The sequence below is a fragment of the Lepidochelys kempii genome, chromosome 10 (genome assembly GCF_965140285.1).
Source record: "Lepidochelys kempii isolate rLepKem1 chromosome 10, rLepKem1.hap1, whole genome shotgun sequence".
Lineage (NCBI taxonomy): Eukaryota > Metazoa > Chordata > Testudines > Cheloniidae > Lepidochelys > Lepidochelys kempii.
Window position 1 is genome coordinate 3893213 of NC_136389.1, and position 25572 is coordinate 3918784.

The 25572-nt window shown below is 46.8% G+C and overlaps 1 protein-coding gene across 2 annotated transcripts in view; it reads left to right on the forward strand.

The window, feature by feature from the left end:
- Positions 1 to 4984: 4984 nt before the first annotated feature.
- PKD1 (polycystin 1, transient receptor potential channel interacting) overlaps positions 4985 to 25572 on the forward strand; it is a 138927-nt gene continuing 118339 nt past the window's right edge. For both annotated transcript variants that reach the window (XM_073361700.2, XM_073361701.2), the window contains exon 1: positions 4985 to 5610. In XM_073361700.2, the coding sequence (XP_073217801.2) occupies positions 5342 to 5610 (269 nt within the window). In that variant the 5' untranslated portion in view covers positions 4985 to 5341. The remainder of the gene's footprint in view (positions 5611 to 25572) is intronic.

The window sequence follows — 25572 nt, forward strand, 5'->3', positions numbered from 1 at the left end:
TCAAGTCTCCTCCGGCACACACAAGGTAGGGGCACACCCAGCAGCAGAAAGACACAGACACCGAGATCATCTCTGCAGGGGAAGACTCAGTAGGGACTTGCCCAGCACTCAAGTGCACTCCCCCTCTGGAGTGTAAACCCAAAATTGTATCGTGTTGCACTGCACAGAGAAGTGTACACTGTAAACTCATGAAATTCGCCCCCTCTCTCGATGTGGAGGAAGATATACACAGCTTTCTGCCCCACAGTTCTGAATTCCACAAACTGATTTTAGAATAAACAAAAGCAAGTTTATTAACTACAAAAGGTAAATTCTAAGTGATTATAAGGGATAGCAAACATCAAAGCAGATTACCCAGCAAATAAAACAAAAACCGCAATATAAGCTTAAAACACGAAAGAAACTGGTTACAAGTGGTAATTTCTCACTCTAAATGTTGTTTTAGGCATTTCCTTCACAGGCCAGACACCTTTTCCAGCCTGGGCTCAGCTCTTCTCCCACCTTTTATCTTTGTTTCTTAGATGTTTCCAGCAGTCATCCTGGGTGGGGATTCAGTGAAAAATGAACCAAGATTAATTTACGTCCCCACCTTAAATAGGATTTACATATGACGGGAATCCTTTGTGTCCCAGTTTGATCCCCACCCCATATTAGTGGAAAAATACTAGTAGCCCAAGATGGAATCCAGTACCAGGAGATATGATCACATGACCCTGCAGTGTCAAAGCAGCCAGGAGTCAAAGATTGTTTGCAACATCCCAGGAAGCTTCTCAGGAAGGTGGGAGATTAGCATCTTCAAAGTCCTATTGTTCCCCTAATGGCCCATCCATTCCATTTTGTCTGGTGGGGCATTTCCCCAGGTGTAAACACAGTTGCAATATGTACATAGACAATATTCCCAACTTCAGATACAAAAATGATACATGCATACAAATAGGATAATCATAGTCAGTACATCAAAATCTTTCCAACGATACCTCACATGATCCATCTTGCATAAAACTTATCTTAGTTATGCCATATTCATATCATGATTAGGGGACTGGAACACATGACTTACGAGGAGAGGCTGAGAGAACTGGGATTGTTTAGTCTGCGGAAGAGAAGAATGAGGGGGGATTTGATAGCTGCTTTCAACTACCTGAAAGGGGGTTCCAAAGAGGATGGATCTAGACTGTTCTCAGTGGTAGCAGATGACAGAATGAGGAGTAATGGTCTCAAGTTGCAGTGGGCGAGGTTTAGGTTGGATATTAGGAAAAACGTTTTCACTAGGAGGGTGGTGAAACACTGGAATGCGTTACCTAGGGAGGTGGTGGAATCTCCTTCCTTAGAAGTTTTTAAGGTCAGGCTTGACAAAGCCCTGGCTGGGATGATTTAGTTGGGGATTGGTCCTGCTTTGAGCAAGGGGTTGGACTAGATGACCTCCTGAGGTCCCTTCCAACACTGATATTCTATGATTCTATAACAATATCTCTATGAAGAATATGGGGCACAGTGTCATACCTATATTTAAGAAAGGGGGAAAAAAGTGATCCAGGAAACTACAGGCCCGTTAGTTTGACCTCAATTGTTGGAAAGGTCTTGGGACAAATTTTGAAAGAGAAAGTAGTTAAGAACATAGAGGTAAAATACAACATGGATTTACATAAGGCAGATCATGCCAGACCAACCTGATCTCTTTCTTTAAGAAGATAATTGAGTTTTTAGACAAAGGAAATGCAGTAGATCAAATCTACCTGGATTTCAGTAAGGCATTTGATACTGTTCCATAAGGAAAATTATTATTTAAATTGGAGAAAATGTGGCTTAATATAAGAACTGAAAGGTGGATAAGGAACTGGTTAAAATGGAGACTACAACAGGTCATACTGAAAGGTGAACTGTCAGGCTGGAGGAAGGTTACTAGTGGAGTTCTTCAGGGATTAATCTTGGGACCAATCTTATTTAACATTTTCATCCATGACCTTTGCGCAAAAAGTGGGAGTGTGCTAATAAAATCTGCAGATGACACAAAGTTGGGAGGTATTGCCAACAGGGAGGAGGACTGGAATGTCAGGAAAGAAGCTCTGGAGGACCTTGAAAACTGGAGTAATAGAAGTGGGATGAAATTTAACAGTACAATGTGCAAGGTCATGTACTTAGGGACTAACAACAAGAATTTTAGCTATATGCTTGGGACGTATCAATTGGAAGCAACAGAGGAGAAAGAGCAGAGTGTATTGGTTGATCATAGGATGACTATGAGCCACCAATGTGATGCAGCTGTGAAAAAGGCTAATACAATCCTAGGATGCATCAGGTGAGGCATTTCCAGCAGAGCTAGGGAAGTGTTAGTCCCATTATACAAGGCACTGGTTAGACCTCATCTGGAACACTCTGTGCAGTTCTGGTCTCCCATGTTTAAGAAAGATTAATTCAAACTGGAACAGGTGCGTAGAAGGGCTACTAGGATGATTAGAGGAATGATATACCTATCTTACGAGAGGAGACTTAAGGAGCTTGGCTTGTTTAGCCTAAACAAATGGAGGCTGAGGGGAGATATGGCTGCTCTCTATAAATACATCAGAGGAATAAATACCAGGGAGGGAGAGGAGTTATTTATGCTAAGCACCAGTGTTGACAGAAGAACAAATGGATATGAGCTGGGCCATCAATAAGTTTAGGCTTGAAATTAGATGAAGATTTCTAGCCATTAGAGGAGTGAAGTTTTTGCACACCGTCCAAGGGGCGCAGTGGGGGCAAAAGACCTAACTGGCTTCAAAACTGAGCTTGATAAGTTTATGGAGGGGATGATGTGATGGGACTGTCTACAATGGCATGTGGCCCATCCACAACTGCTATTAGCGAATATCCCCAACAGTTGGAGAAGGGGCACTAGATGGGGAGGGCTCTGAGTTACTACAGAATTCTTTCCTAGGTGTCTGGCTCCCGGGCCGACATGCTCAGGGTCCAACTGATTGCCATTTGGGGTTGGGAAGGAATTTTTCCCCAGGTCAGATTGGCCGAGACCCTGGGAGTTTTTCACCTTCCTCTCATCTTGGGGCACAGGTCACTTGCTGGTTTGATCTAGTGTAAATGGTGGATTCTCTGTAACTTTTAAGTCTTTCAGTCAAGATTTGAGGATGTCAGTAACTCAACCAGAGGTTAGGGGCCTATTACAGGAGTGGGTGAGTGAGGTTCTGCAGCCTGGAATGTGCAGGAGGTCAGAGAAGATGATCACAATGGTCCCTTCTGGCCTTAAAGTCTATGAGACCTCTCCACCTCCAAGGTCCCTAGGTCCATGATTCTGCAGTTCCCTTCCTGCACTTCCCACAGAGGCTGCTGTCTGCCCTCCCTGCTGCCCCATCAAGCCTGCACATGCTACTTGTGTTCCGAAGCATTGTGCCCCTGTGGAAGACACCACAGATACTTGCTAAGTCTCCTCTTTCTTTTCCTGGGTCAGGCAGGCTTCCTCAGGTTGTGAGCTAGTGCCATGTGCTGACCTCTCTCAGAGACTACAACAAACATACACATTTGTTATGTTTACAGTGAGAAATCCCTGCTGGGCTGGACTGGGACTAAGGATTCCAGTTTCCAGAGTGAGCGCTCTGGCACAGAACAAGAAGAGCTGTTCCAGTAGCAAGAGTTTCCGTCTCTGCGTTACGCAGGCTTTCTTGTATCCCGCCGGACTCTGACATCTAGGACTTCCTCTTTGTTTTACCACCATACAAAAGGTTAGGCCTACAACCTCACATCACATGAGGGCACTAGAAGGACATGCTTTGAATTGGGCTGGCGTTGACAGCCCTGGAGAGCTATCAAATAGGTGCTTCACCGTTTTTCTGGCCAGCTGATCCTCAGAGATATGGCGATAGTTCAGTTTCCTCAGCTTTGTGCAGCCACCACCTTCGTGGTGATAATTAGCGCTATGTGTCGGGGTTGGTTGGTTTGTTTAAATGGAGGCCCTGAGTGCCGCTAGGAACTGGCGTGTGTCCTACAGGTCATTGTACAGCCATCAGATGCTGACCGGGCTCAGTTCCAACTGACTTGGGCTGAATTTGAACCAGTGACCCAGCGCTGAGAAGTCTATTTAGTTGTTAATACCCTGGGCCAGCCAGTCCCCGACTGTTTCTAGCTGCTACGTTAATGAGCAGCAACACGTAAATAGTGTTCAAACCTCTGGATTATTTTGTCATCGGCATTTCAGACAGAGCGTTGAGCAAGGGAACGCCCTTCCATTTCACCACCTCCATGCAGAGCCTGAGCCCTGCTTCCAGACGAGGAGGCTGGAAATGCCTAATGAGTTGCAGAGCTCTGACACATGCTGTCCTAGCCCCCCGGCTGAAGTCAGTGCGAGTTTTGCATGAGAGGACTGACGGTGCCCTTTAGAATGGACATCATCTCCGTGAAGTCATCTGCCAAATGCCTTCCAAATCCGAGTGTACGGCTGGTCATGGGTGGGTCCAGTCAGTTGCGCGCTCAGGGTAAAAACGGAAGTTTGGGGCTTTTAGCCAGCCCAAGCCCTACCCACCTACCCGACTAGTGCATCTACACCAGGAAAAAGGGAGAAGGGCCACAGATTCCCTGAAGTCTTCTAGGCCCCTGGCTCTTGCCAATCTATGGTGGATGGTAAGCGTTGGGCTGCCAAGGTGATGGGCTGCAGGGGCTGCATCACAACATCCTAAGAGAGCAGGCTCCAGGTCTTCTGGCTCCCGGCCTGCTTGCCTTTCAGGGGAGACAGGGAAGTGTGCGTGTCTAGTTCTTACAGCGAAGGCCTGGGTTTGTGGAGCCCACAGGCGAGACGGGATCTGCGGGGCACAGCACCGCGGGGCAGAGCCGCTTCTCTCTCCCTCTCTTTCCCTCTCCCCTGGCAGAGGAGAAGGAAACTTTCCGGGCGTGCAGCAGCCGTGGAGCGCTGGCGCTGAGCTCCCGCAGGAGAGGGGCCAGCGGGGGCTGCGCCGGGGCTCGGAGCAGCCCTGGCCGCCGAGGGGCCTGGCTTGCCTGCCCGCAGCCGGGCGGAGGGCGGAGCGCCAGGGCGGAGCGGGGAGCTGGCGGCAGGCCCCGGGCAGAGCCGCGGGGCGCTGGGCTCCAGCTGTCAGGGCGGAGGAGGATGCTGGCGCGGCGGGCCGGGCGGCGGGAGGAGGAGCCCTAGCCGCGTCCCAGGCCAAGCGCGGCAGCGGCGGGCAGGACACAGCGCGCAGCCCGAGCCCCGGCAGGAGGAGCGCGCTGCGTCGGGGCCGCTGAGCCCAGGCAGGGGCCATGCAGCGGGCCGGCCGGTGCTGAGCCCAGCGCGTCCCGGGCCCGGGGCTGTCCGGGCCGGGGGGATCGGCGGGCCGGGGCCATGCCCTGCCCGCAGTGAGCGATGCCTTTTGGAAATGGACACACTGGATCACGGCGCAAACATGGCGTCCCCTCGGCCAGGCTCCCCGTCTCCGGCTGGTGCCTGCTCTGCTGTCTGCTGTGCGGGGGGCTGGCCGCGGCCGGGGCCCCCCCCGCCCAGAGCTGCCAGCCCTGCGGCCCCAGCTGTACCTGCGCCGGCGGCAGGGCCCCGGGCTCCTGCCTGGTGAACTGCTCCTCGCGGGGGCTGGAGCAGCGCCCGGGGGTCGGCGTCCCGCCGGCAGCCACCGCTCTGTAAGTCCGGCTGCGCCCAGGGCGCACGGGGAGGGGGCGCCCAGGGCGCGCGGGGACCGGGAGGGTCCTTGGGGTGGGGGGTCACCCACCCATGCACCAGCCGGGCCGAGCCGCCTGCGGCTCTCAGGTTGCTCATGAAACGCACTCACCGCTCGGCTCTGTGCTTGCCGGGACGTGGCTAGGCTCGGGGAGCCGCATTCACCCCCAGGCATTGGGGGGGGGGGGGTGAAAGGCGGCTCTCCCCCTCCTCTGTCCCCCGCAGGCGCCAGCGGCTGCCTTGCTTTGTTGTTGTCAAAGGACGAGAAATGCGAGGGTACCACTGACCTTTTGTTTACAACCAAAGCTGCCGTTGGCACTAGTCTGGCACTGAAGGCCAGGGCTGAGAGCTAGACTGCAGGAGGCGTAAGATTTCCTTCCACGGAGGAATAATTTTGTTTTAAACCTGTGACCGCTAGCAAAGCCCCCCCCCCCCCCCCCGCAGCGGGGCTGGGATCTTTCCAAGCGAGCTGGGTCCTGAAATCTCACCTTGAACAATTTGGGGGTGCTCTGGCGGTTTTAGTTAACTTTCTTTCCAGCAGTAGTTTTCCTTGTCTTGCAGTGGGGGTTTTGTAGCAATAAAACTTGCCGTGGTTTATGCTGGGACACAGATCATATGCATGACAGCAGAGGCAAATATGGAAAAATCAAGGGAGGATTGCTTAGAACTAGACCTTGCAAGAATTGGAATGTGTGCAGAACTGTACTTACTGAAGTATGTGATTTAACTAAGAATGATACAGTGGCCTGGTGGAGGAATCAAAAGGAAACAACTTCAGCATCTGTAAATGAAGGCGGTCCAATCCTGCATCTAACTTCACACAATGGCTTCAGTGGGACAGCTCATGTGAATTCTGTTACTTGTGTGTAAGTAATAGGGCTGCCAGCAGTAGCAGGATACTGGATTTGATGACCTAGGAGGCCCCCTCATGTCCTATGTTATATGTGTAACTTTGCTGATGACACCCACAACCAGGGCGAACATACATAAAGTTACATTCATAAGTGTTGACAGAATCAAGCAACTGCCTTGCGACTGTAGGCTTAGATCCTTGCAAAGACTCCTGCATGTGCTCAACTTTTTGCATTTTAAGTGGTGCGCAAAATTTGCAAATCTTTGCTAGCTCAGGCCCGTAGGCTTCTACCAGGATCCCGAATAAAAGTGTTATGGTCATGCCAAGCTTTTAAGGTGTTCCCTGGTATGTTAGAGGAAAAGAACAGGCTGTTCCCTTTTGCTCTGGGCTGGGGCAGAGAGGCGTGCAGTGGGTTTCAGAGAACCACAGTGGATGTTACGGAGTGAGGGCCCGATCTGTAGATGGAATCCCGTGGCCACGGTTCGAGCATTGGCTGCGTCAGGGGCAGATACAAAGACAATTCAAATGTTTGATCAAAACTTCTAGAGAGAAATAGCTGTAAAGCAAGGTGATTAGTATGTTTCTAACTGGCTTTAGAGTCAATGACGTTAATGACCAAGTCGAGTGTATTAAAAAAGAATCTGGCTGATCCCTAGAATGGTTCGGTGAGTTAAAAAGGTTAGAATAGCAGATTTATTTAACAGGCTGAAGAGGAGCTGTGGGAATTGTTATTTTTTCTTTTAATGGGTGAATTCAAATCAGTAGTTGTCCTACATAGATAAAACTTTAGGGAATAACTTTTCTGTTCTTCAGGGAACAAAATCCTTTCATAGGTTTTGTTGAAAAGGGAACAGCCACCTAAATGATATTTCCCTGTGCAGTAAGAAAGTTTCAGTTTATCCACATCCTATTGATATTGCAATAAAGTAAATGTCAGCTTTAGTGTTAGTGTTGCTTAACAATAATTTTTAAATCTGTGAAGTTTTAAAAGGCCATTGTTTTGCATAATTCTACTGGCAATCCTGTGAAGTGTGCAGTATTCGGAAACCTTTGTACTTTTTTAAGAATAAAAAAATCCATCACAAATACCTTTGAAAACTTTATAATGTGGATCAGGGGGACAGACCTAAAGTAGCTTCAGAGAGAACGACAGCTTTTCATCTCAAAGTGGAGGTGAGTTTTAAGTCTTTTCGTACAACAAAATTAGACTATTAAGTGCTTCTTTTCCTGGGCGATTTAAATTGTAGAAATATACTCTGGCCCTAGAACATAAAAACATGTTCCTCAAAGTTGTACATCTTGCTAAGTTTTTACATTTATTTCTTAAAATAAAGCAGAAAGTGAATTTTGCAGAAATCCCTCAACTGGGCAAGATTCATTTTTATTTATTTACTGGTTGCGCGAGCTGCGCAATAGGCAGAGTTAGACATTTGTGGCAGAGGCTCTGCAAATTTAATTTTGCTTTGGACAAAACAAGCGGTGTATAAAATTGGCCTCTTCCCATAAGGATCTTTAAAAGCCTTCTGAAGACAGTGATGAGGATCAAGAGTGTCACTGGAACTTCAGTTCAAGCCTTCTAAACCGAGTTGGGGTTATTGTGGCAGCTTTATGGGTATTACTAATTTTACGAGTGAGTGCTTAAGACAGCTAATTATTGTTCAGCAGTGTTCAGGGTGCTGTTACCACCCAACAATTAGGATGGGCCCTTAATATATACAAGAGCTACTGGACATCTAACTTAAATACTCAAAGTGTGTTATCCATTCTACTGGAGCAAGCACACTGATACCTCAGGGTAATGTTATTAGCAGCAGGATTTGTCCTATTTTAATTTATGTGAAATTATTGGTTTTACAGCCCTATTAACGTGAATGGTTCACAAGAAGAGTGATCTTCTTTGGAATTCACAAATTTTAGCTATATCTGAATTTGCAAAGGGATCTTTGGCAGGCTATGGATCATTCAGGATGCACAGTAAAGGCTCTGTTGGGGATCAAAGTATGTGTTTTTAATACTTGATCTCTTGGTATAAGTTGTGGTGAAGTTGTGCCCCTCCTCTGGGAATGCACTGCAGAATTTGGACAGGAAATACAGGAAGATACAGTGTAGAAAGATTGCTACCCTATTTGATCTTCTAATGGGGAGAAAGCATGAACATGTAATTATAGGTGTCATAATTGTATGATAAGATCTATAAGAGTTGAGTTACTCCAGGGGTGCATTTAGCCCCACATCTTTTCACCCCACAAGATAGGAGGGAAACTCTACAACCTAACCATTATGTGCTGCATTTATTGACAGATAAGGCAGCTGGTCTTAAATATTCTGCTACCTATTCTCATGTAATGGCTTGCAGTGATATTTTGTAATAAGAAAAAAGTTGTATAAATAAATTTTTAAACACAAAATGCAGCTGCATCAACCTGCATGAAAGCAGTACAGTTCAGCAACTATGAACCCTGAAGGAACGATAACACCTTGGTGATGAAGTCCTCAATTGAGCAGTTAGGCACATATTAGCAGTCCACTGAAGTCAATGTGATTACGTGTGTGCAAGTGTAGAATCGGAGCCTAGGATAGGAATGCTCGTGAAAAAACCTTTGGCCAGCATAGCAGACACGGCATTTTCTTATTCAAAATTGCAAACACTGAGGGAATGGTTACCACGAATACAGGAGAAATGCCACATCCAAAGAATCACCAAGGAAAACAAATACTGCCAGAAATATAGGCTGCATACCTAGATGAAAGCAGTCTCCTGTTCCATTTAATAGCAACATCAAATCAAAATTTGTCACCCTGTAAGGTAAATAACTTGAAGGCATCTAATATTAAATGTCTAAACAAACGTAAGAGGAAACGCTGTGTGCAAATTGATCGTCTTCAGTCCTTAACGTAAAAAGGTACTTTAAAAGCAAGAGTTTTCAAGGGCAACCCTGGCCGTTTTGTATGTTCATCCCCATTGAGAGGAATTCCGATAATATCTGAAAGTGTTCTTCTCCCATTGGTTGTGGATTTATGCAAACTTTTTGTTTAGGATATTAGATCTTTGGTGAAACAGATAATCCTGATTTAGATTTCAGCTGAGATCAGAGACTAGTTTTTCTTTCCCCTGTGAATATTTACTATTTCTGACACCTCTGGAGTATCTTAGTGACTCTTTTTTTAAACAGAGGGATTAGAATCTTGTTCATAGAAATGTCAGTCTGGAAAGGAGCTAGTCCAGCCCCCTGCACTGAGGCAGGACCAAGAAAACCCAGGCCATCCCTGACAAGCGTTTGTCCAACTGGTTCATAAAAGCCTCCAGTGACAGGAATTCCACAACCTCCGCTGGAAGATTATTTAAGAGTTTCACTACCTTTACAGTTAGAAAGTTTTTCCTAATGTCTGACCTAAATCTCCCTTGCTGCAAATTAAGCCCATCGCTTCTTGTCCTACTTTCAGTGGAAAGGGAGAAGAATTTTTCACTGTCCTCTTTATAAACAGCCCTCAACCTATTTGAAGACCGTTATCAGATCTCCTTTTCTCAAGACTAAACATATTCAGTAGAAACGCATGTATTTGTCCTTCAGCAATCCATAATAGTAGTAATTCTTGGGCGATAGCACTATCAGAATGCTGCAGTAAGGGCTCGCTGTTGCTCTTACAAATTATTGGCCCAAACCTGCCGACATGTACATTTCAGTAGTTCCATTAGCTTCAGTGAGATGGTTTAGGCATGTCGAGTTACTGACGTCCGTTAAATCTTTGCAGAATTGGGACCTGTATTACTAATTTAACACTACTTATTATAGGGGGATGTGTCAGCAGTCCCTATTTTTATGTTGCCTAATGAATAATCTAAGCAAACCCTGGCAGTATAAATGTATTTTAAGATGCAGGAACATATATTTTTTGTGTTTCCTAACTCAATTATTTGTATGACTTGGTAAGTTTCAGTAGGTCTCCCAGTCATTAATGGAATTTGTTTATTTCTATTTCAACATATAAATATAAGAAACTCCTATCCAAGATTCAAGTCATGCTTAACGGGTAATGAAAAATGAAATCCAATTAAAATAAAGCAGCAGTAGCAAAACGCTCTCTGTACAAAAGCAGCCGGTCCACAAAACCAAAACATCCCTACTTCAGTCATGAAGAACCTGAATCTCACTCAAATAAGCATCCTTATCTCCATCTAAACTTGAGGTTCTGGTTTTCTTTTTTTTCCAGAGATAGACTTTTTTTAAATGAAAAAAAAAGGGAGAGAGAGAGAGAGTGAGCGTGCGCACACAGGTTGAGGTGCAGGGATAAAATTAATTAAAATCAAAATGAACTCAGTCTATTGAAAGGACAAAAAATGCATGAGGTACATAAGGAAAATATGTCACATGTAACACATTGAACAAGGTAGGGATTATGTAGTGCATGATTGGCGCCAATGAGCTAAGATATTATTAGTGAGGTGGCACTGTAATGTTGGCTTTGTTTAAGGCAGTGCCCTACAGTCGACTACAGAGTTTGCTACTCTCCTTCCAGAGGTTTCAGACAAATTACCCCTGTATCTTAAATGTTTGTTGGCTTTTTATTCTGACAACTAACTTTGGCTTTTTGTCTGCTGCTGGCGTAGAGCATTTTCGTAACAACCACCACCTACTGTTTGGGGGAAACACTGTCCGTCTGAGAGATGGCGTTATAGCGGTTTCTGTGTATTTGCTTAGAGAATTTGCCAAGCTGCCATGTAGAAACTGGAGCGACAGAGAAGTTCTCTTGCCTCCCTAGACTCCAGCCCAACCATTTAAGAATTTGCACTTAGTAATTCAGTGCAACCAAATGTGAACAAGAGCAATAATTTAAGGAGACAAACTAAGAAACCACAGCTAGACACCCCAAGTGGGTGGAGTGAATACAGAGCTCACTAGAGACCCAGTTCTGCTGCAATTCAGTAATGCAGGATCAGGTCCTAAGCATTTATCAGTGTTTGGGAAGAGGCTTTGGAGGTACCTGATGGTGTTTTGCTCCTATACATTTAAAGAGTTAAGAAATAGAATTTTAACACTGTTAAAATAAATCCAGCTGTGGGACTTGCTCTGTGTTCATTGTTTTAAAATGATTGTGCTAAATAATTTCTTGACCAGTTAATCATTCCTTCCAACGTTCTATTGGGAGGGATAATGGGGACAAGGTAACTTTGTAGGGTGAGTGTGAGGGAATGCCTTATCTTTGTACAATTCATGTGGCTGAGTTATCCTGAAATCCAGGTGGTGTTTAGAAGGGGTTTTGCTTTTGGGTCATTAATTCTGTTTTTCTCCTTCCTTCTGCAATTCATTTTCCTTGTGTCACTTCCTTCATTTTAGAACTAATTGTATAGCTTATTCCTCTTTAACGCAGCTCCTTCTTGCTTTTGCATTTTGAAGTGACAGTGTGGGCCCGATCCCAAACCACTATTCAGGCAAGTTAGCCCATTGGTAGTCTACTCACATGAGTAAGGCAAGCAAGATTTGTTCAGCTGCTTTCGTTCTGCTCTCACACCATGGGAATCTTCGCTGGTTTTAATCCTACATTTGAATCAAGCAATTTTTAAAAAGTCACCTGTTAATGCTTAGCTCCCTGTTTGTAGCCGAGTGGCATTCCTTGTTTTATCTCAATGTGAATTATTTTCCCCACATTGTTTTCCATATTGCATTTCTGCGTTGTCCCTCTTCTACTTCTCCAGGCCCTGTCCTGCTTCTTTATGGACGCATTATCCTTATTTAACACCGCTTCCCCATCACCTATCTATGGACTTGCTCCTGTCAACTTCAAAGACCTGAGGGCCAGATCAACCTCAGTTCTATTGACTCCCCTCCCCCACCCCCAACATCTCCTCCCCTTGCCTAGCAAAACATGCTTGTACAGAGCAGGTCACATTCCCCTTTAGTGGCTGGTCCACAAAGAGGATGAGACTTTTGAATTAGACCCTTCTCTTCGTAAACAACGTTCACATTCAGGAGAAGGCTAGCTAGGTTTTCATATTACAGGGCTCTTTTTACTAAGGGCTTGCAAACACTTGGAAGACTACCGTGGCCCAGCAACTGTAACGCTTCAGTGTAGACGCTACCTACCCCAAGGGGAGAGTTTCTCCCATTGGTGTAGGTAATTCATCTCCTCAAGAAGCAGTAGCTAGATTGTCAGAAGAATTCTTACATCAACTTAGCACTGTCTACATGGGGACTTAGGCCTGGTCTATACTACAGAGTTAGGTTGACGCAAGGCAGCTTACGTCGCCCTAACTATGGAAACATCCACACTAAAATTTCGCTCCCACTGACATAATCATCCCACTACGCCGACTTAGTAACTCCACCTCCTCGAGCACTGTCGAGTCAATGTTGATGTAGTTAGGTCAATGCAATGTCCGTGTAGACACGGCGTTGCTTACATTGACTGTTACTGGCTTTCAGAAGCCATCCCAAAATGGCCCATGCTGACAGTGCAGTTGGTACAAGCGCTCCAGGTGAGGCTGTGCACCGCCGACACGACGAGTGTAGTGTGGACGTGCAAAAGCGATTTAATTACTGCAGCAGCTGTATGCCAACGTAACTTAGGTCGACATAATTTTGTCGTGTAGACATACCCCCTTAGGCTGTCTTAACTACATCACTCAGGGGTGTGGATTTTTCAGACCACTGAGTGCTGTAGCTAGGTTGATCTAATTGTCTAGTATAGACCAGCCCTAAGATACTGATAATAAATTCCAGTTTAGCTTCAGCAAGACTAGATGCGAGGTATAAATATTTCACAATGCACTGCAAACCAAAGACAGAGTGGTAAAGGGTAACAAAACAAACAAAAAAGGTTAAAATCATAAAAATGGATTTAAAGAATATGGTCATCAGTAACAGTGTTTGCAATTTCCAATATAGCCACGGATAGCATTTCTTGTGGTAAAATTGCAGAAACCATGACTAGAAACCAGAATTTTTTGTTTGTTTTTGTATTAATCAATTTTTAAGAGACATGCAGCTGACGGATTTTAAAATAGAAATAAACATTATTTTCTAGATAGGTACATTTCCTCCCAATCAGACTATTAACCCTGTAATGAGGAGGTTAGCAGAAAAGACAGACTGCTACCAGTTGTGGTCTCATACCTCAGAAGCCAAGTAGCACCAGACCTGGCCAGTACTTAGATAGCAAGAGAGCTCAGAAAAGTCCCATGTATGGCACAGAATGGTTTTAATTTTTTAGGTAACACTCTTCTGTTCCAGTACTCAGCCTGGTGCGACGGTGCCCTGGTTTGTATCAGTGCCATTTTTGGGCAGAGATGAAAAAGGAGGTGTGGACTGTGTGTGGTAAGAGCAGGGATGGTAACCATGGTAACATGCTGTAATACCGATTCGGTTTATACAGGCCGCCTCCCTGAAATCCCCACTCAGGTTTCAACCGATTCAGTATTCTTCACTTCCTGTCCTCAACTTCAGCATAGCACCGGTGTGTGCTAGTAAAACAGTAGCAACCTCCTCTGGGGTGGGACACGTCAGAAGCTATGGGCTGTGGAGGGAGCCAGGGGCCCACATGGATGGAGCCAGTTGCAGGACTGGGGAGATAACTTGTAAATAGCTATGGGATCTCTCAAGCTGAAAGGCATCATAGAAGTTGGCCTTTGTTTTTCCCATCCCAAAAGCATGATTTAAACAAAGTTTACCAAAACGGGAAGGGCAGGGAACATCTGGCTGCACAATATGGAATTCAGGACAGGAACAGACTTAGTAGCCTAAGAAAAGCAAGTTAGCGTGTGTCATCATGGGATGGGAGATACTGGACTGGCTGACTTTGGCAATAACATGACAGAATCTGCTGAACAGACTTTTGCAAGCTAAGACCATTCAGAAAAAAACAAACAAACCGCTCATGATGGAAGACGCTTCGAAACCCCATGCCTAGAACTCATAACTATCTTACCCATCTCAAATTGTGTTCAAGTCACCATTCCTTGTTGGATTACATTCCAGTTACTGTTAGGCAACTGGGACAGAAAACCCAAACGCTACACCTGTGTTCTAGGCTAGAGCCTGCTAGCGTCTGAGTAATGTTTTTGTATTGAGGGTACACGCTATAATGGGAACCAAACAAGGGCGCTGGGACAATGTGTATAGGGCAGGTGCTGGGAGCCATTGAACCAAACTGTGAACCCTGGATATGATGGAAACCACTTCACGCCAGGGGGTGCTGCCGTACCCCCAGTTCCAGCACCTATGGAACCAAACACATTCCTTGGTTGGAGTTTTCAGGTTTTGAGTATCGGAACTGGGATAATTTGAAAAGTGTTCATGCAAAGACACAACCTCCTCTACCCTTTGGGCAAAGAGCTACAGATTAGGTGTGACCAAACTCACACTACAAAAGCAGTTTCTCCTCCTTTGGGGTTCACACCTCAACTGCTAGAAGAAGGCCTCATCCTTCCTGATTGAGCTAACCTCATTATCCCTAGCCTGATTCTTGCTTGCATATTTATACCTGCCTCTGGAAATTTCCACTACATGCATCTGACGAAGTGGGTATTCACCCATGAAAGCTTATGCTCCAATACGTCTGTTAGTCTATAAGGTGCCACAGAATTCTTTGCCTCTTTCACAGACTCACACTGGCTTAGATTTGTGTCTTTTTTGCGGCGTTGTGGGAAAAAGAAGAAATCTAAACACAGAAAAAACTAAGACACAGGGGACTGGATTGTGTCCTCACTTACAGGGGCCTGCTGAAGTCAATAGACAGAATTTGGCCCAATGATGATACCACCTTCTCTGTAATAGTCATTTTTAAGGCACAAGACTAACTTGCTTCTGCTTTGAAATTGGGGTTTCCGGTGAGGAGTTGGCAGGATGGGCTAGAGCCAGGAATCTTGAAAAATGGGCTCTGTGCAAGTTTCCCCGTGCAAGTTTCCCCGTGCAAACATCACTAATGAAATTCTGCTTGGACTTGCAGCCGCTTTGCTGTGCCAGCCTTGGGCGTTACACAGCTCTCTACCCATGTACTGCAATCCCTTGCTCTCCCTGTACCTGACCAGTATGGCTTCATGTTGCTCAGAGCTTCCCCAACTGCAGCTGCCTCAAGGGAAGGGTGGGGGGCTTGCAGACCACTGAGAGGCTAACAGCATCATTTACAGCAAATTCTGTATGCAGTGACTTGCACCTGCTTGCCTTGCAGTTTTGGTGGGGCAGAAAATGCTGCGCACCATCCACAGTGGCCTTTAGTTGTCTGTAAAATTCTTTGGGCTCCAGAACCAGCGGTCTGTTTTTCTGAAACACCCTATCCTGTTAGCAGGTGTTGATCCTGCTAGGAATGGGTTAAGTAGGTTCTGCTGAGGTAAATGGCTCATAGCCCCCCAAGAGATGGGAGTGGCTCTTGGAAGAGAGGATATAGAGTGGGGGCTGAGCAGTTTCAGAGGAGGAACCCTAGAAGCACCCAAGTTTGGGAAGGTCTGAGCTGAATTTTTATGTTGTGTAGATAATTTCTTTGTTCAAAAAGCCACACCTTAGGAAGGGAGTGAAGTGATTTTCTGAATCTACAGTATGTGGAGTTTTAGATCAGGTTGGTAAAAGCACCTGTTTACAGGTCCCTTCAGGAGTATGCTTGGATGTAGCAGTACAATTCTCACTTGGGGTGCAAGAGGACCTGGGTTGTATATTTGGAGACCAAGGTGATAGGTACATTGTAGAATCATCTAGTCCAGTCCTCTGCACTGAGACAGGATTAAGTATTATCCAGATAGTCACTGACTAAAGGGGGAGGGATAGCTCAGTGGTTTGAGCATTGGCCTGCTAAACCAGGGTTGTGAGCTCAGTCATTGAGGGGGCTATTTAGGGATCTGGGCCAAAAATTGGGGATTGGCCCTGCTTTGAGGAGGGGGTTGGATTAGATGACCTCCTGAGGTCCCTTCCAACCCTGATATTCTATGACTGACAGGTGTTTGTCTACCTGTTCTTAAAAACCCTTCATTGACAGAAATTCCACAACCTCCCTAGGTAATTGTTCCAGTGCTTACAGGTAGGAAGATTTTCCTGATGTCTAACCTAAATCTCTCTTGCTGCAATTTAAGCATGTTACTTCTTGTCCTATCCTCAGAGGCTAAGGAGAACAATTTCTCCTTCTCCTCCTTGTAACAACCTTTTATGTACTTGAAAACTGTTATCAAGTGCCCCCTCAGTCTTCTCTTCTCCAGCCTAAACAAATCCAATTTTTTCAATCTTTCCTCATAGGTCATGTTTTCTAGGCCTTTAATCATTTTTGTTGCTTTCCTCTGGACTTTCTCCAGTTTGTCCACATCTTCCCTGAAGTGTGGAGCCAGAACTGGACACAATACTCCAGTTGAGGCCTTATCAGTGTTGAGTGGAGTGGAAGAATTACTTCTCATGTCTTGCTTACAACACTCCTGTTAATACATCCCAGAATGATGGTTGCTTTTTTTTTTTGCAATGATATTACATTGTTTACGCATATTTAGTTTGTGATCCACTACACCCCTAGGTCATTTTCTGCAGGGCTCTGTCCTAGGCAGTTATTTCCCCGTTTTGTATTTGTGCAACTGATTGTTCCCACCTAAGTGGAATACTTTGTATTTGTCCATATTGAATTTCATCCTATTTAATTCACATAATTTCTCCAGTTTGTCAAGATCATTCTGAATTTTAATCCTATCCTCCAAAGCACTTGCAACCTTTCTGGCTTGTTATCGTCTGCAAACTTTATAAATATACACTCTATGCCATTATCCAAATAATTTATGAAGATATTGAATAGAACTGGACCCAGGACAGATTCCTGCGAGACCCCACTCAATATGCCTTTCCAGCTCAGTTGTGAGCCATGGACAACTACTCTGAGTATGGTTTTCCAACTAGTTGTGCACTCACCTTATAGTAGGTTTGTCTAGGCTATATTTCCCTAGTTTGTTTATGAGACGGTCATGCAAGATGGTGAAGATATACGAAATCTGCTGCTTCCCCCCATTCACAAGGTTGCTACTCTGTCAAAGAAGGATATTAGGCTGGTTTTGACAAATCCATATTGACTGTTTCTTATTACAGTTTAAGTGCTGACAAACATTGTTTGATTATTTGCTGCATTATCTTTCCGGGTATTGTAAGCTGACTGGTCTGTAATTTTCTGGGCTGTCCTTATTCCCTGTTTTTATAGATAGGCACTATATTTGCCCTTTTTCAGTCCTCAGGTCTCTCTCCCATCCTCCACGACTTCTCAGAGATAATTACTAATGGCTCAGAGATCTCTTCAGGCAGTTCCCTAATTAAATGTCCATTATCTGTCTAGATATTTGAAGGGTGCTCTGCTGTGAACACAAGATCATTGGGTCCATGGAGATACACCAGAAGTTATTGTAGTGAAAGGAACACATGGGCCCCTCTAGTATCTGAAGACAGATATTGTTCATTTTATTTATTTATATCTGGCAGGCTCGTGGCACTTGAAAGAACATTTAAGTGGCTGTTTCTTACTTCTCCGTTCATCTCCTTGTCTTATAGCTTGGACTGGTTGTGGTCAAGGGTGGCATCCTGTTTCGCCTTTCCCAGCATGGCTTAAGTAAAACAGATGTTCCCCTTCCTCACACTCATGTAATGCATTTCCAGTGTTCGATCGACGCTGGCAAAGGTACTGTGATGTGCGTGGAGGGAAGATGTTGTGTAGCCCCTTTGGCCCTGTCTTCTCTCTGAAATTAACCAGAGTGGTGTGGCCGACTCCCCCCGTCGGCTTTTAAAATTGTCACCTGTGCATGTGACACAAAGCTGGTGTCTCTTTCCTCCCCCTCCTCTCATCTCCGGCAGTGGGGACAGGCGCGGACTGTTCCTCCAGCACGTATGGTTGATAGGGGAATGTTCACGGGTTTTGCCTCATGAGTTGCTTCTGTGCTGTTGCCTAATGGTTTTCACATGCAGAGGGAGGCTGCATTTCTGTTTTCCAGCAGACTGAACCGTCTGAGCCGTGCTCTCTGGCTGGTGCCAAGCGGGTCCATGGAATGATAATCATCATCACAGGCCGCATCCAAGTTCTGAGTGCACGGCTGCCACTGGGGTCTAGGGGTGCTCCGAGGGCTCGCAGGGGGGAGCCCTGTCTATGGGAAGCATTTCCCCTTTCACTCTAAGGGGGTGCAGGACTAGTACCACAATTGGGAACAATTAAAACTGCATCAAATACAGACTATACAGTCCCAGACAAGCCAGATCCACTCCCACGGCGTGGGTTTATGACCTGGAATTGGCCAGCCAGCCCCTCCACCCCCAATCATGGTCTACAAGCATAGATCCCTCCCCATAAGAGCTTATGAAGCATTGGGTCTAGGGCAAAGTCAGCCCTGTACACAAGGGCCTATGCTCCACCTAAGTCCTCAAGATAGGACTTAGCTGGTGCCTCGCTCTGCAGCTGGCCCTCTGCACAGGGGTGAATTTCATTCTTACTTTGCTACATCAAGCAACGAACAGGGTCAGAAAGCTTTGTAAGAGGGGCAAGTTTTTAAAAGGAGGGATTGGAGTGAAGAAAGGGTGGTCAGCTGGAACATGGGAATTCATAGCTTCCAGGGCCAGAAGGGATCATTATGATCCTCTAGTCTGACCTCCTACATAACACGGGCCAGCGAATGGCCCCAACATAATTCCTAGGGTAGCTCTTTTAGAAAAAACATCCACTCTTGATTTAAACATGGCCAGTGATGGAGAATCCCCCATGACCCTTGGTGAGTTGTTCCAGTGATTGATTACTCTCACCATTCAAAATTTACACCTTATTTCTCATCTCAGTGTGTCTAGATTCAATTTCCAGCCTTTGGATCATGTTACGCCTTTCTCTGCTAGACTGAAGAGCCCAGTATTACATATTTGTTCCCCAGGTAAGTACTTACAGACTGTGGTCACATCGCCCCTTAACCTTCTCTTTGGTAAGCTAAATGGAGTGAGCTCCTTCAGTCTATCACTATAAGGCAGGTTTTGTACTCTTTCTCCTGGCTCTTCTCTGAGCCCAATGAAGTGTATTTAACATTTTGTATTGGGGTAATACCTTGGGGCCTTGATAAGGGATCAGGGCACCGTTGGGCTAGACACTGTATAAACTCAGCAGAGAGGTAGTCCCTGTCCTGAAGCACTTACATTTTTGCACAATTACTTGCACTGTAAGCGTGGCACGTAGACAGTCTTGCCAGTGCTGTGGTCATGCCTGTTTCACAAACAATTCCTTAAAACTACACTGCGACCTTCTTTCAGTTATTTCTGTCTTGCAAACCTGTCTCTGCATCCAGATGCTTTCAGCCCATCACACAGTTTCAATTTTTTTAAAATTATTCCCCCCCCCTCAACACACATTTGAATGGGTTCCTGGAAATTGGAGATTTAAAAATGGGAAGTGCTTGTCTGAAATCTGATGCAGTGATTCCCTAGGAGAATACTTTCCATTTGGAAAGGTCTTGGCCCCTTTCCAGCCCTCTGTTAAAGTTGTTCTAGATGGTGGCTCATTATTGCTACCTCCGTGGGTTTTATTTTAAAAAAAAAGGCCTGTTACATAAGCAACAAGTTGGTGAATCCATTAGTTGGGCTCACTTCTCAGCGATTCCACTACGTGAAGTGACTGGAGGTCGAGACACACTGAGACAAACAGAGTAACAATGGCCAGAGATTCATAAGTAATTAATTAAATCTGTGCAGATCAAAGGTTTCTATCAGAGTGTGGGAACGTTGGTTTACTCCTACAGAAGGAAAACCAAGATCAGTGGCCTTTATGGAGTGAATTCTGTACTGACTGGCAACCCTGGGGTGAGTGCAGAATTTGCCTCAAGCCTCTTTAAAAGTCTAGTGCCAACAAAGTGGAAGTACAACACTACATGCCGCAAGGCGAGCTGCACTATTTCATGTTAAGAATGTGGGTTTTTTTTAACCCCCTCCTATAGTTTATTTAGGAGAGTGAAAAGTGGCCTGGGTTCATACAAATAGTAATTAATGGCCTTACATTTACAAGGCTCACTTACTGTTGTTGCTCCCACTACAGAAATGCAGCCACCTCTGTGGTGCAGCGTGGTGCATGCCAAGGAAGTGACTCAAACAGAACGGGAGAGGTTTGTTAGGTAGGCAGAACACAATTCCCACATTGGATTTGGCAAGAGCTGACAGACCTGTTCTTACAAAGGATGCTACGAGACCTTCATGGTCAGGGCCTCCATTCAAACAGTGGCACCTCCAAGAGGTCCAGGCCCCCGCACTCCGCCCTAAAATTGATTCAGGATTGAATCTGGAGGCAAGGTCACGGTCTCCTTAGGCACCACATGTTAATATCACCGTCCCAGTATCTGCTAGTGGAGTTACAGTTTTTGCTATTCTCCGCAGAATTCGTTCCTCCTCACTTGGTTGGATTACACCTAGTAACTCCATCAATTTCAATAGTGGCTCTGGATTTACACTGCACCGAGAACAGAATCGGGCCCACAGACAGCAGTGTCCAAAGAGTTAACTCCAATTTGCCATCTTGTCTCGAGAATGGGACACTCAAGCCAACTGCTGCGTTTCCTCTTCCCGTGGATTATTTTAGACATCTCACAGTTTGCAGCCTTGTCACATGAAGTTAGAAAAAATGGATTGGAGCAGGAGTGGGACTCAGGACCCCATGGTTTTGTTTACATCTCTGCCGCTAACCTCCTGTGTGGTCTTGCATAGGTCACTTGACCTTTCTGGTGCTCATTTCCTCATGAGGATGATGCTTACCTGCCTCACAGGGCTATTGTAATGATTATTTACCGTATTCATGCTTAGCTGCCAGGGTGCTGTATAAAGGGCAAGGATTATGAATTCCTATTTGTAGAATGCTTTGTGGCCCTCAGTTGAAAGGTGCTGTGGAAATGCATAGTGTTGTCACGTACTAAGTCCTGGTCCAACTGTGGTTTGCCCCATGAGACCAAACCACATATCCCAGTTCGTCTTGGGCACACTCATTCAGGACCCCATCACTGCCTTCCCACCTCTGCAGTGATGAACTGCCAAAATCTTAACAACCAGTTCCCTCCTCACCCCACGAGGGGCTTGTGGCCCACCCCCGCCCCCCGGGGAGCGGTTCCCGTGCACGACCCCCCCGGGTTAGCTGCTGCAGCATGAGCGGCCCTCCTCGCGCCCCCCTGCCCCAGCTCTCCTCCGCTCCGCCTCCGCGGGCCTGAGCGAAGCCGCCACCTGCTTCTCAGCCCTCCCAGGCTTCCTGCTGAACAGCTGATTCGCAGGAAGCTGGGGGTGGGGCGAAGAAGCAGAGCTGGGCGGCGTGTTCAGGGGAGGAGGAGGCGAAGCGGAGGTGAGATGAGCTGGGGCCGGGTGGAGAGCTACCAGTGGGTGCTCTGCACCCACCAAATTTTCCCCATGGGTGCTCTAGCCCCGGAGCACCCACGGAATCGGCACCTAAGGTGCCACTTTTGGCCGGTGGTTAAATTTAGAAGCCCTTTGAGAACCGGTTCTCCCTCGCGGGACAACCGGTTCTAAAAGGGCTTCTAAATTTAACAACCGGTTTTAGCGAACCGTCTCCAGCTCACCACTGCACCAGTTTACACTCATGCCTGGCATCTTTCTAGATGCAAATAATGGTGTAATTCCGGTCAGTGGCACATGACCGGACATCCAAGCACAGTTGCCCAGGGCAGAATAATTCACCAAGCCCTCATGCCCAGAGACATTGATTTTTCTTTAGCAAGTTTTAACACAACTCCAGGTTGTTTGGGGGCAGGATGAGGTAGGTCAAATGCATTTCTGAATTAATCACCCCTCCCATCCCTTCCACCTCACCCCCCTAATTCACAGTCAGATTTGATTTAGGCCAGGAATATCTGCTCCCCAGAAGAGGCTCTTCTGTTGCTAGCTTTGTCAGATAGGTGGAGTTCACCTGCTGGGGATAGAGAACATCGCATTCTCCTGCATCCCATTGCACCAGGCCTCCCCAAGCAAAGCTGTAGAAAGGAATTGCTATAACCCTAGGCCTGGGAGTGGGGAGATTGAGCTGAAGATAACCCTGTGAGAGTTGTAGACCGGGGTTACTGGAAGAGAGGTGAGAAGAGCAGAAGCATTGAATTGTAAAGCAGCAATGCTCACTAGGACACTAGGGGTTTGTGCCCTTCTATTTCCTGTAGGTAATTCCCCAACAAAGTCAATGGGATGTGGGAAGTTTAGGACTTCCCACCACCCAGGAGTACTGAGGGGAAGAGTTTTTAGTATATTCCTTCATAATGGGATCTTACCTCAGCCATCTAGCACATCTGCTGCTTCAGTTTCCATTCTGGTGTGCCATCTGCCTCTTGGGGTAGGCTACTTTATGCCTCAGTTTACCTTCTTAGTAGTCTGCCTCTCTCTCAGCCTCTTTTGCATGCCCTGCTTGGGTTGCTTCCCCAGCTGACCTAATAGTGAGCCCCACCCCACAGGCCTGTTCTTACAATACTTCAGAGAATAACCCCCACCTAGGTAGCTAGCTCACTCTGTTGGTAGGGCTGGCTTCTCCTTATATTCCCCGGCACTCCTTCCCAGAATGCCCTTCTGCTCCAGCCCACAGTCACATGGTGCCCACCACTCCTTTTGGACTATATCCCCCAGAGTGTCCTGGTGTGGGGCTGGTCCCCCACCAGGCCAGGCCAATCATCTCCCTTAAAGGGACCAACACCCCCATAACATTCCCCAAAGTTGGAGAAATTTCAAAAGTGCAGCCCAATGGATTTGGGGCATGCTCTCTGTGTAGTGGTGGTGAATAAAGCTGGGCTGAGGTGACAATGAAGTGAGCTGTAGTTCATGAAAGCTTACGCTCAAATAAATTGTTTAGTCTCTAAGGTGCCACTAGTCCTCCTTTTCTTTTTGCGAACACACAGTCATAGACTCTCAGCCTATCACATCACAGATACTGTATCTGAGAGAGTCTGAGGCCCAGTCTTGCAAGCCCTTACGCATTCACTTGCTTGAGTAGTTTCACTGACCTTAATGGAGCTATTATGTGACTGAAGTGAAACAGGCTAGGCAGGCAGTGCTGTCCAGTGGATTGAGGCACCAGCTTGCACTTCAACAAAGCTGGGTTCTGTTCCTGGCTCTGCCACTGAGCTGGGGCTGTTTTTTTGCACTGCTGTTTCCCACCCCACCCTTTACTTGTCTGCGTAGATTATACGCAGCACCGAGCTCCCCACAAAGAGCCTATGCTGAGCTCTTTGAGACAGCATCTGTGTGCCCAAGGCCTCGCACGCTGGAGCTGTGACAGCAGCTATTATTCTTTGAACTGTGGGGGCACCCGGAAACTCCAGCCCCGGTGCATGTACAAAATCACAACAAAGAGACAGGCGTTTACAGACGAAGGGCCCACGTGGGCTGTCATAGCATAAATAATCGGCCTGTGCGTGTTTTCAGGAGCAGGCCCTAAAGTGGCTCACCAGCTTGTGCACCTGACAGCAAATGTATTACAATATTTAAACGCTATAAGATTTAATAGCTGCTGCGTTTAATGTCACATTCCTGCTGGGAGCTGCTTTTTAACGATAGCTGATTAAAGCGGGAGGAGAGGAACTTGTCCTCTAGAGAGCATGCCACTTTCCTCTCCCTGATAGGGGCTCTCAGTACTCTTCCTGGGCATTTGATAACGTCTCGCTCTTCTGCCTAGGGAATCAAATGCACTTTAAGGTGGTAACGGAAGCTTCCCTTAGCATCTGGGACACTGGCTTCCAGAGTGGAGGTTCTTTTGCCTTTTCAAATGTGAACTGCATTGCAGCAGCATTTTCTTCCGTTTTCTTTATCAAGCTAGCTCAGAAAGGCCCACGGCAGGGACTGTGAGTTTACTGCTCAGATGAGACGCGAGACCTCAGACAGGAGGGGTCAGAATCTCCCTTCTGGCAGACGTTGCTACGACTCAGTATTCCCACTGTTGCTCTTTTAGCTTCTTAAATTCCTTCCTCTTCCCAGCTCAGGGACTGGTAGGCTACAGCAAAGCCAGGACTGGCAGAGGTGTTGCAGCCTGCGAATGAGATTATGGCTCGAGATAAAACGGCTGGGAATGTGGATGGCTGGGAAAGAAGGTTGAGCACGTACCTCGTACCACCACCCACGCCGTGAGAATTGCCATGTCAGAGCAGCCCAGCAGTTCCACAGTTGCCACAGAGTTTAAGACCAGAAAGGATCATTATGATCATCTGCTCTAACCTCCAGCGCACACAGGCCAGAGACAGGTGTTCCGCTTGTCCCCGACAGTGGTCAATGCTGGTTACTTCAGAAGAAAGCGTAAAACCCTTTGCTTTGCATAATGCACCTACTTGTGCAATATTGCACCCTGAGGGAGAAAGGTTTTCCCAAGCCCAGCTAGGGATCAGTTTATGCCGGGAAATATGAAGGCATCAGTCCTGCAAGAGCCTATATCCAGGCCTGACGAAGAGGGGGGCAAAGGGGGCAGTTGCCCAGGGGCCTGGGCAATTTAAAAGGGCCCAGGGGCCCCTGGCCGCCACCACGGCTGCAGTAGCAGCCAGCTGGAGCCCTGGGCCCTTTTAAATTGCCCAGGGGGTGCTGCAGGGCTCCTAGGCGTGGTACTCGTGGCGGCGAAAGCAGACGGGTGGGCATGTGGAAGCCACGGCCGTGCCAGAAGAGGGCACCCAGCCACGCAGCTGGCAGCAATTCGCTGGGTGCCAGCCAGGGCGGGCGCAGCACCGTCCAAATGTCAGGCGGACCTTTCTAGGTGGCCCGCTGACTGTTCTGACATGGGCAGAGCTGTCCCTAGGGTACGGCGAATTGGGGTGACCGCTCCGGGCCCTGCGCTTTGGGGGGCCCCATAGGCTGGTGCGATTCGCCGGCGTGGTTGGTCCCGGAAGTGAGAGATTCATCACTTCTGCCCCGCACCCCCGTAGGGACGGCCCTGGCCCTGGGGCTGGAAATTGCTGTCGGCAGGCCTGCCGATATCCAAGCATTGGGACACTCAGAATCCCTATGAGACACATGCTGGTGCCAGCAGATGAACTGGCCATACGTACTAAAGGTCCCAGATCCTCATTCGTGTCTTCCATTTGACATCTGTGTTGACATCTACAGGAGTCATGTGGACCCAAATGCTGGACAGGATATGGCTGTTATTT